This window comes from Monodelphis domestica, chromosome 8, assembly GCF_027887165.1.
Source record: "Monodelphis domestica isolate mMonDom1 chromosome 8, mMonDom1.pri, whole genome shotgun sequence".
In the NCBI taxonomy this organism is placed as follows: domain Eukaryota; kingdom Metazoa; phylum Chordata; class Mammalia; order Didelphimorphia; family Didelphidae; genus Monodelphis; species Monodelphis domestica.
The window spans coordinates 160827683-160844809 of record NC_077234.1 but is presented as its reverse complement, the minus strand read 5'-3'; the positions used below and the strand labels follow the sequence as shown (position 1 = coordinate 160844809).

Below are 17127 nucleotides of genomic sequence, written 5' to 3'. Positions count from 1 at the left end.
CATTATCACTACTACTCTTCAATTTTGTACTAGTAATGCTAGCTATATCAATAAAAGAAATTGTTGAAGGAATTGGAATAGGCAATGAGGAAATAATTCTATCAATTTTTGTAGATAATACAACAGTATGCTTAGAAAATCCTAAAGAACCAAAAATCGCATCAAAACAATTAACATCTTAACAAGGTTGCGGGATATAAAATAAATCCACAAAACTATCAGCTTTTCTCTATAATACCAATAAAACCCAATAGCAAAAAACCCTTCTTAAAATTAGTGTATACAGTATAAAATACTTGGGAATCTCCCTGTCAAGATAAAACCAGGAACTATATGATCACAACTACAAAACACTTTTCACACAAATAAAGTCAGACCTAGACAATTAGAAAAACATTAGGGGAAGCTGGGAGACTCAGTGGATTGAGAGCCAGGCCCAGAGACCGGAGGTCCTGGGTTCAAATTTGACCTCAGATACTTCCTGACTATGTGACCTGGACAAGTCACTTAACCCCACTGCCTAGTCCTTACCACTCTTTTGTCTTGGAATCAATATATAGTATTGATTCCAAGACAGAAGGTAAGGGTTTAAAAAAAAGGGGGGGGGGGGAAGAAATTGCTAATGGGAAGGTCAACTAATATAACAAAAATGACAGTTCTTCCTAAATTAATTTACTTATTCAGTGTCATACAGACTACCCAAATATTATAGAATTAGAAAAAATAATAAAATTTATCTGGAAGAACAAAAGATCTGATGAATGAAAAAATATATGAACAAGGGTGGCTTGGTTATACTCACTCTAAACTGTATTATCAAGTGGCAACCACCAAAACAACCAAGTACTGGCTAAGAAATATAGTGGAGGAGCAATGGAACAGAGTAGACATTCAATATACACAATGGTAAATGACCCTATTAACCAAGCATTTGAAAACTGCAAAGATCCATTTTTTTGGAAGAACTCATTATTTAACAAAACTGCTGGGAAAACTGGAAAACAATATGGCAGAAGTGAGGTATAGACATACACCTCACACCATATTATCATAGCAAAGTCAAAATGGATCCAAGATTTAGAAATAAAAGTTGATACCATAAACAAATTAGGGGAGCACAAAATAGTTTACCTGTTAGACCTAATGATAAGGAAAAAATTTAGGTCAAAACAATTCACAGAGAACATTGAGATGTAAAATGAATAACTTTGACTTCATTAAATTTTAAAAGTTTCTACACAAGCAAAAGCAATGCAACCAAGATTAAAAGGTAAACAACAAACAGGAGGTGAGGGGAAATCTTCATAGCAAGTCTTTCTGATTAAGGCTTCATTTCTCAAATGTATAGAGAAAAGAGTCAAATCCATAAGAATACAAATATATCTCCCAACTGAAAAATAATCAAAGGATATAAATGAGCAATTCTCAGATGAAGAAATTAAAATTATCTTTAGTCACATGAAAAATGTTCAAAATCACTATTGATTAGAAAAATTATAATTAAAATAGCTCTGTGGTACTTACTCATCAGACTGGCTAACATGACAAAAAAGAAAGGTGACAAATACTGGAGGGGATGTGGAAAAAATTTGACATTAATTGACTGCTGGTGGAACTGTAAAGTGATAGAACAATTCTGGAGAGCAATCTGGAACCATGTGCAAAGAGCCATCAAATTGTGCATACCCATTGATCCAGCAATACTATTACTAGGTTGATATCCCAAAGACATTAAAAATTAAAGAACCTACCTGTACAAAAATATTTATAGCAGCTCTTTTTGTAGTGGCAAAGAACTAGAAACCAAAGAGATGTCCTTTAAATCGGGAACGATTGAATTATGCCATAAGAAATAACATACAAGAAGATCACAAAAAAAAAAAAAACCTGTCAGACTTATATGAAGTGATGCAAAGTGAAGTGAGCAGAACCAAAAGAATGTTGTACATAATGTATGTTGTTAGTATATTATATAATATATATGTATATATAGATATAGATATATAATGTTGACAATAATGTATGACAATCATCTGTAAATTGCTTAACTATTATCTACAAGGAAAGGATCCAGGACAATTCCAAGAACTCATAACAAAAAAAAAAAAGGCTATCCTCCTCTTTCAAAAGAAAAGATAGAATCTAAATGCAAATTGAAACATATCAGTTTTTATTTTCTCCATGAATTTTTGTCTAGTGTAAGCAATATGTGTCTTTATTCACAACATGAACATGGAAATATGTATTACATGATAATGTATGTGCAACCTTTATCATATTGTCTGCCCTCTAAGGGTGGGGGGATGGATGAGAGAGAGAGACAGAGCATGGATTGCAAAATATAAGAAAATTAATATTGAGAAATTTTATTTCCATGTAACATGGAAAAATAAAAATTACAATTTTTAAAATGTAAAAAAGTTAGCTAAACTAAAAAATCTTATATTAATTGTTTCTAACAATACCCAGGTTCAGAAAAAGTCTGACAAAATTGATGAAGATATCCTTACAGATATAAGTGAAGAAGGAAAAGGAATATGGGATTCCATTCAAGGGTAATTAACATTTATGAACAAATGTATTATTATGAAATAATGTATTAAAAGGAAAAATTATGGGAGAAATTCAAATTCATAAAATTTTAGTTAAGAGAAATTCAGAGTTAACAGCTTGTATACAATACACATTTGAAATAGGCACCAATGAATAAATTGGTCATTTTTAAGGGAGTTAAGCTTTTTCTGAACTTATTAAAATAACCATTTTAGTTGGGAGTTTTAAACATATAAGTATAAAAAAGCAAGCTTAATTTTCCTATCAGCATTAATATAGAAAGAAATTTTTAAGGATGTATGAATGCTATTAGGCTTTTAATCCACATTTATTTTCTTTTGCTTAACTTGAAAATAAATTTTACATATATTCATAAAATCAACTTAAAAATGAAGAAACAAATCCAGTAATAATAAGTGACATTATCCCCTCTTTCTCAGCTCACATATCAAATCATTTTCCAAATCTTATAGTTTCTCCTTCCACAAAATCTCTCATCTGTATCCCCTTTTCCCTACTTAAATCATCTACCCACATACTCTACTTCAGGCCTTCCCTATCTCCCTCCTGGACTATTGCACTAGACTCCTAATTAGTCTTTCTGTGTTGAGTCTCTAACCATTCCAGTCTATCATCCATAAAACTAATTTTCTTTAAGTTCAGATCTGACCATTTCATTTCTCAACTCAAAAAGTCAAACTGATTCCATAAGATGTATGTATATGTATTTATATACATATATATTTTTTTCATGTAAAAGTATACTTAATATATTATTAATATAAAATTTTTGTTTAGGTCTGGCTTATTCCTCAGGAATGCTTGGAAATCTTCTATCTTATTGAATGTCGATTTTTCCCCCTAAAAGAATATATTCATTTTTGTTAGGTAGGTGACTCTGGGTTGTAAACCCAGATCTTTCACCTTCCTGAATATCATATCCTATGCTTTCCTATCCTGTAATATAGAAACTGCTAGAAGTGATCCTGATCAGAGCTCCATGGTTTTTGAATTGTTTCTTTCTGGCTGCTTGAACTATTTTTTCCTTGGCTTGTTGGCTCTTGAATTTAGCAATTACAATTCCTGGAATTTGTCATTTTAGAATTTCTTCCTGGAGGTGATCTGTAAATTCTTTCAATTTCAATTTTATTTTCTTGTTTGAAGATATCTGGGCAGTTATGTTTGATAATTTCTTCTACTATGATGTCTAAGATTTTTTTCTTGATTGTGGCTTTCAGGTAGTTAAATAATTCTCATATTTTCTCAACTCAATCTATTTTCCAGGTTAGTTGTTTTTTCAATAGGATAGATCATGTTTTTCTCTGTTTTTTTTAATTCTTTGATTCTGCTTTGTTTCTTGATTTCTCATGAAATCATTAATTTCTAGTTGATCAATTCTTATTTTTAAGACCCAATTTTCCTCTATCAGTTTTTGGTTCTCCTTTTTCAATTGGTCCATTTCTTCTTGAATCACTTTCATTTCTCTTCCACACTTTTCCTCTGCCTCTCTTAATTGGATTTTGAAGTCTTTTTTTGAGCTCTTCTAGAATCTGTGTCCAATTCATAGTCTTCTTTTGGACTGTGCATGTATTTGCTTTGCTTTCACTGTCCCCTTCTGTGTCTGTACCTTGCTCTTTGTTTCCATAAAAAGTCTTTAATGTTTGGGACCTTTTTTGTTTTCTCATTTTTCCTGCCTTTTTGTAGCTAGGCTCTGTTTTCTGGGAGATTAGGTTACCCTCTTAAACTTCAGTCCTTGCTGCCATTAGCTTATTTTGGGAGATTTCTGCCAGTTTTATTTCTTCCAAGATGGTATGATGGTCTCAGAGCTGGGAGCTCTGAGGGCCTCCTTCCATTGATGATGCAGTTAATCCTTGAGAGGCCCATAGCTTAAAGGCTTGCCTCAGGCTTGGGTATAAACTTTTTTTTCTCACTCTGAACTTGATCAAATCAGGGGCTGATCAAATTCTAGCCCCAGACTTATGTGCAAGTTTTTAGTCTCACTGTGTACTTGATCCAATGGGGCACACATTTGATTGCCTTCTCCTAGAACTCTTCCCTGAGTCCCTGGAAAAAAAAAGATCTAGAACCCCCTTGGGTCAACCAACTACCCCAAAGTCAGGTCTAAGTTCTTACTACAGACTCAAACTGGGATTCCTGGCTTCCTCTGAGCCCACACAGATCAGCCCACTTCAGCACAACTGCCCTGGGCTGGGATTCTGTACTTCACCACAGGTTTGAAACCTCAAGGGTGTGGGTTGGCTTAGACCTCTACTTGCCCTTGCAGGGTCTCAGGATCTGAATGTTGGCTTAGACTTAGATTCCAAATCTGGGACAGCAAATATGGCAGGGTAAAGCTTGTTTTTGACTTGCTGACTGTGCTCCCTTCTCACCCCAGTACCTCAGATGCACTCTGCCTACCTTTGAAGTCTCTCTTTTCTTGAAAGTTGTTTCTGTCTCTTTGTTGGTTCTTTCACTCCTTTATTCATTTTGTGGCATTTTTAAAAATATTGATTGGAGGGGATTCTGATGGTGACCTTGAGCTGCTCTGCTTTACTCCACCATCTTGGCTCTGTCACTCCCCCCCTAAAGTTTTGGATGACACATATACACACATTTGTGGTACTAAGTTTGTCAATTCACTCAAAATGATGGCAGTGTATCAAATTATCAAAAGAATGATTCTTGGTATTCTCTTAAAAAAAAAAAAGAAACCTCCCAGGGCTTTTTAGAAGATTAGATAATATATAGAAATTATATAATATAAATATTGTACTTTATAAATGAAAAGTAAATATATTAACATAATATATTATTATTCTAATGATCACTCCTCTAGAATAAATTTGTAAATAGAAATCATAGAAATAGGATCAAATTTATCCTTTTATATTGAAGGGGAAAGGGTGAAGGAAGATGGCTTTGCTTTCTTCCCTTAGCTTTTTTTCTCATCTAAATTCATTTGCATGCTGAGGAGGATCTTGGGAGTAAGGTAGACTTCCTATCCCTAGACTCAATATTGCTCTTTCTGGTAGTAATAAAATATAAGATCTTTTCCCAGGACTTTGTTACATTCCTCTGCTTAAGATACTATGAGATCCAATTCCTAAATGAGAGAATTACCATGAAAATTATGTCTCCTCCAATGTAGATTTCCTCATGTACCGGTTCTAATAAAACTACTTTTCTTTTTTTCCCTTTAGTATCATTTCCACTTTTTAGGAAGCACATTTGGAACAGCGATGTTAGATTACAGATGTGGTAGCTCCATTGTACTCTTTTTTTTTAAGAGTTTTTTTTAATAAAAACCATCTTTTCTTTTCTGTTATTCTCCTTCCAAGTTCATACTTAAATGCCCTTCAAATGACTTTGCATAACTGAACCTCTCCTCTTGCCAAGTTTGTTTTAAACTGTTTTCCTTCCTTTTCTCCTTGCTTTTTCAAATGAAGTCAGACTGAACTTCACTTTTTGTTATCCTTAAACATAAGATTTTATAAATGACAATATTCTATTGCCAATGGCTAATACATTTCTCTGTTTGCCAGGTAGACCACAATTTGCCAAGAGAATTCATTTTTAGGTATTTTTTATCTTACTATGGCATTTTATTTATATTGGTTAACCTTCTCTATGATATAATCAGTTTTGATGTCCTTTCTTCCACCCATTCTCTGTTTTTTTGGCCATCAATAATATATTTAAATACTACAGGATGCAGTTACTTTAGTTTCACAGTTATATTTCTTTTTTGTTTTCTTCCTTCTAGCTTTGTGTTAATTTTGACTTTGTAGTAAAAAAAAATGGATGATTTGACTATCCTTTTCTAGTGACTAAAGGCTGGGTATTCTACTGGAGGAACTGAATCTTATCAATTTTGACATTCTTTCCATAAACAAAGTCAAAAGACAGAAGGATATTGTGTCTAAATAAAGAATGGTTGCTTACAGTTTTCTCCTTGAAAAGGCAAATAAAGATTTGGCTTCATCATATGTGCAAAGTAACAAGAAGCAGCTCTTTATGATGGAATATTTGATCATTTCATAGTGCAGTGTTTGTGATTACCCAAAAAAAACCTTTAAAATGCTGCAACTTATGTACTAAGATCATCTGCAGAAGATGAAGAGGTAGAGAAATTTTACAAACTTAATAAGCCCTTCCAAATTAAATTATATATATATATATATATATATTGATGTTTGATAACCTTAATACAAAGCATAAGCAAGGATAATAAAAAATAAGATGTTAAATATGCTTCAAAAATAATTTATGTGAGCTATGAAGACTTCCACTACATAGAAACCTGGCAGGTACATACAGAACACTCTTTGAGAAACATCAACAAACATGAATATTTCAATACCCAAATAAGAAAGAGAGAAAGAGGATTGCTTGGGAAACTGAATTTGCAGAGTTTTTTTAAGGTATATGTTAAGTGTAACAAAATAATTCCTAAAATTCTCTGCATTTTAATCTCACCTTCTGAACTTTCTTCTTCTATGTATTTTTAAAATGTTTCCTTTACTCTTTTATTTCTTTTTTTTTGCATCCTTTCTCTTTGACCAAGTAATTGTACTACTGAATCTATACCATAAAAAGATATACCAAAGAAAGAAGAAATCCATATATAGGAAAATATTTATTGCAGCACTTTTTCAGAAACAAAGTTGCTACCTATTAATGGCAGAGCAAATTAATGGTATGTGACTATAATTGGATAATACTAATATTGTTCTATAAGATATTATTGAAAATTTTCAGAAAAAAAATCTAGTAAGTGAATAAATGCAAAGACAAGTTAGCAGAACCAGGCACTTTCTATAATAACTATAATATTATAAAGAAAAAAACAATTTTTGAAAGACTTAAAAACTAATCATCAATGCAACAACCAACCAAAATTCCAGAAAAAATGGTGTTGAATAATATGTCCTACCTCTTGAACAAGAGGTAATGGACCAGAGATGGCATTTTAATTTTTTTTTAAACCCTTACCTTCCGTCTTGGAGTCAATACTGTGTGTTGGTTCAAAGGCAGAAGAGTGGTAAGGGCGAGGCAATGGGGGTTAAGTGACTTGCCCAGGGTCACACAGCTGGGAAGTATCTGAGGCCAGATTTGAACCTAGGACCTCCCATCTCTAGGCCTTGCTCTCAATCCACTGAGACACCCAGCTGCCCCCTAGAGATGGCATTTTTAGACTCAGCTTTTATATTTGTTTATTTTGATGGAATACATATATTTGTTATAGAGGAGATTTGTGAGTGTATGTAGAGGAAGAGGTATTCATGATACATGAAAAGAAGAAGAAAAGGGGAAGAACATTAAGGAAAACGTTTTTAAATATCCAAAAGAGAGAAGAAGTTCAGGAGGAAAAATAGATAAATGGGACACTGTGGGTGTGACTATATTAAATTCAGCATATTATTTTTAAAACAATGCTACATATAATTGAGATTCACAGTTTCATATAAAATCATTTGTTATTTCTCTATAAATTTATTGATATTTTTTCAAGTTCATAAGAAAAAAATTAAATCATTTGAATATATAAATATATATTGCTATACATATAGGCATATAAAAATAATTTCCTAGTATTGTCATTTCTTCCTCTATTAGTTTTTTCTCTCCATTCCCTCTTTTTTTTTTTATTTTGACACATCCTCCTTCATGGTCTCATTGCCTCTGGCCTGGACTGCTGAAATGACTGCTAACTGACCTCTTGCTCCAAATCTCTTCCCTCTCCCGTGCATCCCACACAGAGCTGCCAAAGTGACTTTCTTATTCATGCGCTTTTCTTCTTCAACTCTAATACCTCTCGAGATCAAGTTTAAACTTCTCTTTTACTGTCTCCCACAACTTAGCCCCAAACGGCCTTTCCAACTTGGTGACACATTACCACCTGCTCTACTCTGCAGCCATGCAAAGGTGGCATCTTGCTGGCTGTCCCGCTTCCCTGGAATGCACCTACATTTCACCTTTGACTCTTTGAGTCTTGGGTAGCCTTCAAAATTCTACTCAAGTGACACCGGCTGGGGAAAATGTTTCCCCAGCTGCTAGTGCCCTCCCGCACACTGAAAAACGACCCTCTACCTACAAAGATGTGCGTGTGACCCTCCCCTCTGAGAGTGCCCTTCGAGGGTAGTAACTGTTAGGTTTTTGTTTTTGTAGCCGAGGCCCTCGTAGGCAGCTAATAAAAGCTCCTTTGCTGATGGGTAGTCGTTTAGAAGGATTTGTTGTTTGTGATTAAGTGTATGGTAGATTAATTTTTAAATTATATCTTTTTCACCTTTAGCATCATTACTGGCCTTCCTTCTTACCATATGTGGAAGACTCTTCTTTGGCCGAATTTGTTTGACCAGCTGGATAGAATATTTGCAGGTCAATCAACTAAGCATTTGTTAAGCCGTGTAATAGAATTGTACAGCAAAGTAGTTGCTTCGTGATTTCTTTCATCCTAATGATGCATTCATGAGCAGCTAGCTAGGTGGCGCAGTGAGTAAATAAAGCTCCAGGCCTGAAGTCAGGAAGACTCAGCCTCTTCCTGTGTCCGAGTCTGGCTCCCACACTTATTCACATGGGACCTGGGCAAGTCGCTTAAGCCTGTCTGCCTCCGCTCCTCATCTGCAAAAGGAGCTGGAGAAAGAAATGGCAACCATCCCAGTGTCTCTGCCCAGAAAGCCCCACACGGGGTGGTGAAGAGTCAGACAGTGCTGAAGAACACTGAGCCGGGATGATGCATTCACGTTGACCGTGAAGAAGAACATCAGATTATCGTATTTGATAGACTATTAAATTAACCTAAAAGAAAACCAATGGCGTTTTGCTTTGATTCAGTCAAGCTCTATACTTTCATCTCTTAAGAGATGATCTCAATTGTCTTTTTATTTGTAACTTCATTCTGTTGGAATAATAATGGAATGGTACTTTCTTCATTTGGAGAAAGTATCCCAGCAGAAGCCTGCAGGAGAACTTAAGCTCTTGAGTGCTGAAACATTTTTTTTTTGGTCTTTATATTGCCAGAACCCAGCACCGTGCCATGTACTTATTTAATAAAGGCTTGTTGAAATATATCTAGAGCCACTTTCCCCTCAACAGAAAATAAGTTGTTCTATGTAGATAATAACTGTGTTCATTAAGCTTCACACTTCTGTCTAGTTGCCAGCATGATCACAGCTTTATCATTATGGTCTGACCTCAACATTCTGTGATTGAAAAATGAATCATTATCAAAAGAGTTTTACGGTCTCAGAACAGACACATGCTAAATATTGAATTTAAGTGTTATAATTGGTTAACACTTAATGTTATAAATATTCCATAGTAAACATTTAGTTGTAATTTTAATAATTATTCATTTTTAGAAGTATACCTTCGTCTATTATTTCAGAGTAAAATATTTAGAGTTGGGCCTATAGCATACAGCTTAGAGTTTTACCTCAAGAAAAATAGCCAATTTTCTTCTTTTTCTTTCATTTCAAGTTTCACAGGAGGACTGCAAGCAGAAACAGAGAAAAAGAAAACTGATTTTCTAAACATTTTTTCAGTTGCTTCAGGCCATTTATATGAACGGTTTTTGAGGTGAGTTCATTTTTATCATTTCAATGAAATTTAATGAAAATGTAAATTTTATTCTAAATAGCCTTGGATGTGAATTCTTAAAGACTTTTTTTGTAACAGACACTAACTATTGTTTTTAAAGGAAAGAAAAAAAATCATCATTTTGAGGTAAGCAATACTTATTTTTAACACCTTCAAAAACAATCACCTAATGTCTCAAAATGTATGAATTCACATAATTGGTAATATCCCCAGTGAGCTTTAATAATAATAATTGTTGAAAATTATATACTGTTTTAAGATTGATAAAACACTTTGTATTATATTATTCCATTGAAATAGTTCCATTTATTATTAGTTCCATTTTATAGCAGAGGAAACTGTAGCTCAGAAATGTTAATAGTTATATATCAAAGGCCATACAGCTAGCGGATATCTAAGTAGGATTGTAATCCAGTTCTCCCTGGCCCCAAGTCCAGCTCTTTGTGCAGCCTAGTACTGACTCTTTTTTGTAAGTACCAGGATAGACATCTTTAAGAAAATAAAGTTATTCAGTGACTTCACTAGTAGAAATAGCTAATGTAGATGGTTCGACATTTTTAAATTTAGTGTCAGTCACAGTGATAGAACTGTAACTTAAATTTGGTTCAGCTTATAGCTGTGCCTTCTGATTTAATTTCTAATGTGTTTATTTGAAACCAAACCAGTATTAGTTGTTTATGCATAAATTACCCTGCTAATGGTAAACCATGACTAATAAGGAAGAATTTTAGTTTGTTGAATAACCTTTGTTAATGAAGAACTTACAATGAAAACCATTAACATAACCTGAAAAATATTTATTAGAAAATCTAAAGATAGTTGTATTGACTTTCATTTGCTTTGCATCGTAATTTGATTTAATCTAATTTTCTCTTACAGAATTATGATGCTTTCTGTGTTACGCCATACAGAAACTCCAGTTAAATTCTGGTTTCTGAAAAATTATCTCTCTCCAACATTTAAAGTAAGTGTTTTGATTCTGATAAAATAATTCAAGTCAATGGAGAATAAGAATGCTTAATTAGATCATTGTTACCATAAACCTATCTCATAATTTTATTTTAAAAAGTGAATATTCTACTGAAAGTTGATTTTTAGATCTCAATATTTCCTTAGCCTAAAAAGTCTTGCTTCAAGCATTTGCTATGCAGCGTTTACTTACAAGGCACATTGAGATAAAAAGTTTAAATGATAAAGGCAACAATACAGGTTGTTGTTTTTTTTAATAACATGGTAAGCAGTATAAAAGGAGTTTTTTGCATTCTGTACAATATGAAGGATACTATATAATGTTTAATAATTGGGTACGGTTAAGCTAGGAAAAATTATTGTATTGAGGAGTTGTTTTTTGGCAGTCATTGTAATTCTAGGAAAATTTACAGGAGGTAGTTTTGTACTAAAGAGAGGTAAAAATCTGAGTAGCTTTTGTAGTCACTACACTACACTACAGCCAAGTGCCTATCTCTCATACTTCTCCTTCAACCTCCATGAGTGCATTCTGCTTTCTTATGCTAAATGATAACTAAATTCAATTCTATTCAATAAACATGTATAAATTCAAAAAATCACTATGTCATTGTAATAGGTAAACAGACAAAAAAGAAGCATTCCATAACCTTAAGTAGCCTACATTACATTAAGAGAATAGTATATGTAAGTGGATAAGAAAACACAAAATAATATAGAGATGAGGCAAGCACTAAAAACTCAAGAGACTGGGAAGGCTTTTCCATAAGAGGTGGCCTCAGAGTTGAAGGACTGAAGCATGAAGGAAACTAAGAATTCTAAAAGATAAGAATAATTAAGAGGTTTTGGTCAGTGCCTACAAAGATATAATATGGGGGATGGAACCCAAAAACAGAGAATCACTCGTAGGCTTGTTTGCCATTGTAGGAAACATTTCCTTTTTTAAATTCTTATTTTATACAAGAGTGATCATTTTGATTTTTGAAATATATTGTTTGATATCGTGACTAAAAGAGAGGACTCCACTATGGAGTCACTCAGGCAAAATGGTCCTAGTGCTCATGAAGCATAAGCAAGGACCCTTAGTTTGTATTTTTCCTCTATCCTGACCCATTCTGTCAATCAGTTAGGAGATCACAGCTCCTGATTGCATGGAATTCTGGCCAACTATGGCAACTGAGAGCCACACCTATTCCTGTCATCTCCAATTGCCAATTCAAACCCTCACCCAAAATCTGGTCCCAGTAAGGAACCCACCTCTACCCCACTCTGGTATCCATAAGTGACCTGGAGAATTTCCCAAACAAATCTGGGTCTGCTTGGCAGTACCTCCTCTCATCTCTCACATCAGTTCTCTCTTCTCAACCAAGTCCATTTTAAGGTATAGTAAGGTATACAACTTCCCTGCTTAGCCCCCTACTCTAAATGGGCACTGTCACTGGGACAATGATCTCTGAATACGTCTCCCTTTCTTCCCCGAGCTGGGTGAGTTCTTTTGCTTTTCTAATTCCAAACCTCTGCCTTGTCTTGCCCATAGTGTGCATTTATGTACGATTTTTTCTCTTTTTTGCCTGCTTGCTGCACTGCATAATAAACTTGTGTTTCTGCTAGCTTCCTGAGTACCAATTTGCTGTGAATCCCCAAACCTGTGTCTTTAACCCAAGCCTTAAAGCAAAAGGAAACAGAGCAGATATTTAACACAGTGAATTAAAAATACAAACGGGGGCTACTTCAAACCTTGTGCACTTAACACATTATTCTTTTAAAAATGGTCCCTGCTTTCCCCAATAACAACCCGATACCATTAATGCAGTGCATTGAAATACTTTTTTAGAAGCAAGATGATGCAGTGCATTTTCACTTTTCATTTCTCTAACTGTGATTCAGTACCTAAGTTTTAAATTAGAGCAGCACCACTGCATGGCAATGATTTATATGGAAATAAATTCAGTATATCATCATAAATATATTTTGTACATTTTCTTTTTATTATTGATCTGTCCTTTCCAATGATCAAATGTTTTTTAAACCTGAAAATTAAGCCCTGGAAACATAGCTCCATAGTTTGGCAATAACAAATGCCCACATTGGTCATTTCCAAAAATGAATGTTTTTCTGTATTTTAAATTCATGATTTCTATTTCAGGAAGTCAGGGGCATGTTTCATCTTCATTCTTTTTTGGACTCGTGGCTTATCAATGCAGCAATCTGAATGCTAAAGTCTTTCAAAATTGTTTTTCTCTATAATGTTATTGTTATATAAATGATGCTCCTCGTTCTGCTCACTTTGCTGTGCATTCATTCATAGTGGTATTTCCCATTTCCCCTGAAACAATCCATTTTATCATTTCTTAGAGCACAGTAACACCTCATACGATGACTAAGTCCCAATTTGTGTAGCTGGTCCCCAAGGGGAGGATCCTCCCTTGCTGCGGAAGTCTTTGTCAGCCTGGTACAGACCCGGACGCGTCAGGGTCAGGGCGTTCGGGGTCTCTTGATTCCGCTCATCCCGGTTTAGCCCGACCAGAGGGCGGCTGCGAGGCACGCTACAGCTTCTTGGAGCCTCGGTCTGAGCGGAGGGCCTGGTGGGCCTCGAAGGGAGAAGGCAGCCCTGAGACGGCTCAGCCAGCCCTCCCTCCAGAAGCGCTAGACTTCCCTGCACACTCCCGCCCAGAGCGAGGGCAGGCCTGGATCCCGAGCTCCTGGACCAGGGTGTGCTGAGACATCCTGGAACCCATCCATCAAACCGCTGGCCTTGGGGATTTCCCGGCTGTGGGGAGAGACTATCTGCTGTCTTCCTGGTGGCCGGCCGGCCTGGGGAAAGGTCTCTACCTTGCTGGGACATCTGAGGCCTGGGCGGGGCTCCTGTACCGGAAGCACCGGGCCTCTCCTTTGGGACGTGCCTTTAGGGATGTTTGCCAGTCTTTAAGGTAGTTCAATGGTGGCTTTCATTGGAGGGTAAAGCAGCCAGGTTTCCTTTTCCCCACTCTCCTTCCCTTAAATAAATCCATCATTTTCTATGGACTGTTTTCTCACTGTGTTACTTTCCTCCCCCCGTCCGAATCCCGTACTTTTAACCCACCAAAGGAACATTGTGAAAAGGCGGGTTGAGCAGGTGTGTCAAAGGCCCAGGAAGGAAGAGGGTCATCGGGAGGGGCGTGGTTTTGTCTCCACCAGCCGCGGCTTAAAGACGCAGCCCTACAGACGCCATGTGAGGGGCGTGTTAGCCTCACAGAGCCTTTGACTCAGTAAAGCGAACTGCAGCCGAGCCGTGCAGACGGATCCCCCACCAGGGTCTCCTCTGCAGATATGGTTACATCCCATGAGACTCTGAAAGGTCCACCACAAAGGAAACGGGATTCGAAGGCGCTCTTAGTTTAGAGAGAGCTAGTCAAAGCGCACACTGACGTGCTCAGGATCCTTGGGCCATGGCCAGCGGAGAGTCCGAGTCTGGATCCCAGCGTGCGCACTCCAGCGAGGCCGGACCTCTGCAGACCTCCCCAGAGGAAATCTGTCCTTACCCAAAAGTGTCCGAAGAAAGAAGGCTGGGCCGCGGTGGAGACGGCCAGAGAGCTGGTCCCAGCACCAGGGAGGCTGGGGGAGACACCGCCAAGGGAGTCCGCCTGCAGTGGGACACGAGTAGAGGGGACGAGATGGCTTCTGGGACATCCCGCCTCGCTCTGAAGGATACGAAGCCTTTCCTCTGATAGAAACGGCTGCCTCTTCGGTCATAGTTCTGCTTCATAGGACGATAGAGAGGCAGGCACCTATGGTCGGAGTTCACAGGCTGTCCTGAAGAATTGTGAAGGAGTCAGAGATAGAAGTAATGGCCAGAATAGGACGGTCTAATTGTCTGTTTTTGTGGTGCACTTGTTTCCGTCATGTCTGCTTCATTGTGACCTCATTTGGGGTTTTCTTGAAAAAGTCACTAGAGTGGTTTGCCCTTTCCTTCTTCAGCTCACTTTACAGATGAGGAAACTGAGGCAAACAGGGTTAAGTGACTTGGCCAGGGTCACACAGCTAGTAAATGTCTGAAGCCAGATTTGAAATCTGGAAGATGAAGTCTTATTAACTCAATTTAATGCTCTATCCGCTGCACCACCTAGTTTCCCTCTAATTGAATATAGAAAACAAAAAATAATCCCTTGGCCAACTTTGTACTACACTGATTCCCTGTTATATCAGGAGTAACAGAGTAGTAGTGAACTGTGGCCTGACTCCAAGAAGGCGCTGGCATGACTCTGGGGGGTACATGGTCAACCAATTGGAGGACAGAAAGATGGTTTTCATCCAGTGGTGTCTGGAAACAACTTGTGCTGGCTCACAAGAGCTGATTGTTAAATTTTCAGTGAGAATATTTATACCTTAGAAATTGTCAATCTTTGCAAATCAGAAATTTATTTTTTATTTTGTTGATTGTCTGGACTTAAGAAAATGATGAAGAAAATATTAATCATGAAGATTAAACTTAAATGTGTGTCATTTGTAGATTTTTGTTTTTCAAAAAGGCAGCTTAATAAACTTTTACCCACACACCTCTAGTTACAACCCACCCTCCTCCCAATAAGCAATTGTGGGCATTTTCTCTAACACAACCTTTAACTGTTTATTCTTCATCTACTATCTTTACACTCAATCCACCCCCTCTCCTTTTTCTGGCTACTGTGCAGGTGTCATTGGTATTGGCATTTCAGGATAGTAATGACCTAACTGAGACCATTAAGCCCTACATGAAGAGATGCACAGATAGTACTGAGAAAATTTTATGTACTTCCTGTCTGTCCCCCATGTCTACTCCTTTCCCTCCAGATCAATGCATAGCTGCAAAAAACACCCTTCAGAAGTAAGGCTCTGTATTCTTGGGTCAATGATGGGCGAGTAAGAACACCATTTCCCCATTTTGTTTCATTGGAACATAATGGGTTACACTATATGAACATGTATGAATGGGTCTATTTATTATACATTATTCCTTTACCTGTGGTCCAGCCAAACTCACTCTCTCCTGTTTCTTATATCTATAAAGCCACACACACACACACACACACACACACACACACACACATACACACACAAATCTCCAAACATGAATAAGCAATTAAGGTAATTATACCATGTATTAAATATAACCAGAAAGAGTGTCTTTTATAATGACAATTACATTGTCATTAGCTATGTTTGGATTTCTAGTGGAGGCATTATGTTGAAGAAAATGTTATTAAATTAAATCCTTTTGAAAAATGTTGGGCATAAATAAATGATATGCACAAAGTATTAGGCTACAATTTTATTACTGATCATAGTACTGGATTTATACTAAAATAGTACTGGATTTATACTGAAAAGATAATTTACTTTTTCTTGATTTTGAATTATGTATAATGAATTTCCACTTGTAGATAAACATCTTTCCTGCTGAAAAGGTGTTATGTTTCCTAACTGCATGTCCTATTATTTAATAATTATATTATGGTATTGGGCTTTTTACTTAAAATAAAAGCAAGAAATTATCTTGCTTAACTAGCTACATTAATCAAATTAGCCGAACAAAATTAGTTGCCAACATGTGTTATTTACAAATCTTCCTAATTCCTTGGGTGTGGAAGAGGCACGCATGCAGCAAGACAAGAAGCTGGAGATTGGTCATCTGTCAGTAAAATGAAGATTCCATTTGGAATGTGACTGGGAAACAGTTGAAGGCAAGAGCCAACTGCAGGACTGGACTTGGCTAAAAGTCCTTGGCTTCTGGCTGATGGTGGTGACTGAAGCAAGAAGGTGGTTTTATACCTGGGATGTGGGTTAATCAAGTTGGAGGTGGCCTGGCTGAATTGAAGGCAGAAGAAGAAGGACAATAGTCCATATATCTCTCTCTGACTGACTCTGTTTCATGCTAGTGACTGAATTGCCATTTCTCTCAGTATCCTCCAACCTAAGGCTCACTGTAGATAATAGGGAAACCTCCAACCCTCTTACCTTCATCCTCCATCTTTCCTGTTTTCCCCAATAAAC

General features: G+C 36.5%; 1 protein-coding gene across 8 annotated transcripts in view; it reads left to right on the top strand.

Moving 5' to 3' along the window:
- UGGT2 (UDP-glucose glycoprotein glucosyltransferase 2) overlaps positions 1-17127 on the top strand; it is a 245742-nt gene that overhangs the window by 185627 nt on the left and 42988 nt on the right. For 2 of the 8 annotated variants that reach the window (XM_056807709.1, XM_056807710.1), the window contains 4 exons: positions 2470-2555; positions 8846-8931; positions 10041-10131; positions 11032-11116. In XM_056807709.1, coding sequence (XP_056663687.1) covers positions 2470-2555; positions 8846-8931; positions 10041-10131; positions 11032-11116 — 348 coding nt within the window. Of the gene's footprint in view, positions 1-2469; positions 2556-8845; positions 8932-10032; positions 10133-10252; positions 10279-11031; positions 11118-17127 lie in introns of those variants that run through there. The other 6 variants (XR_008914061.1, XR_008914062.1, XR_008914063.1 and 3 more) reach the window with 6 other exon arrangements.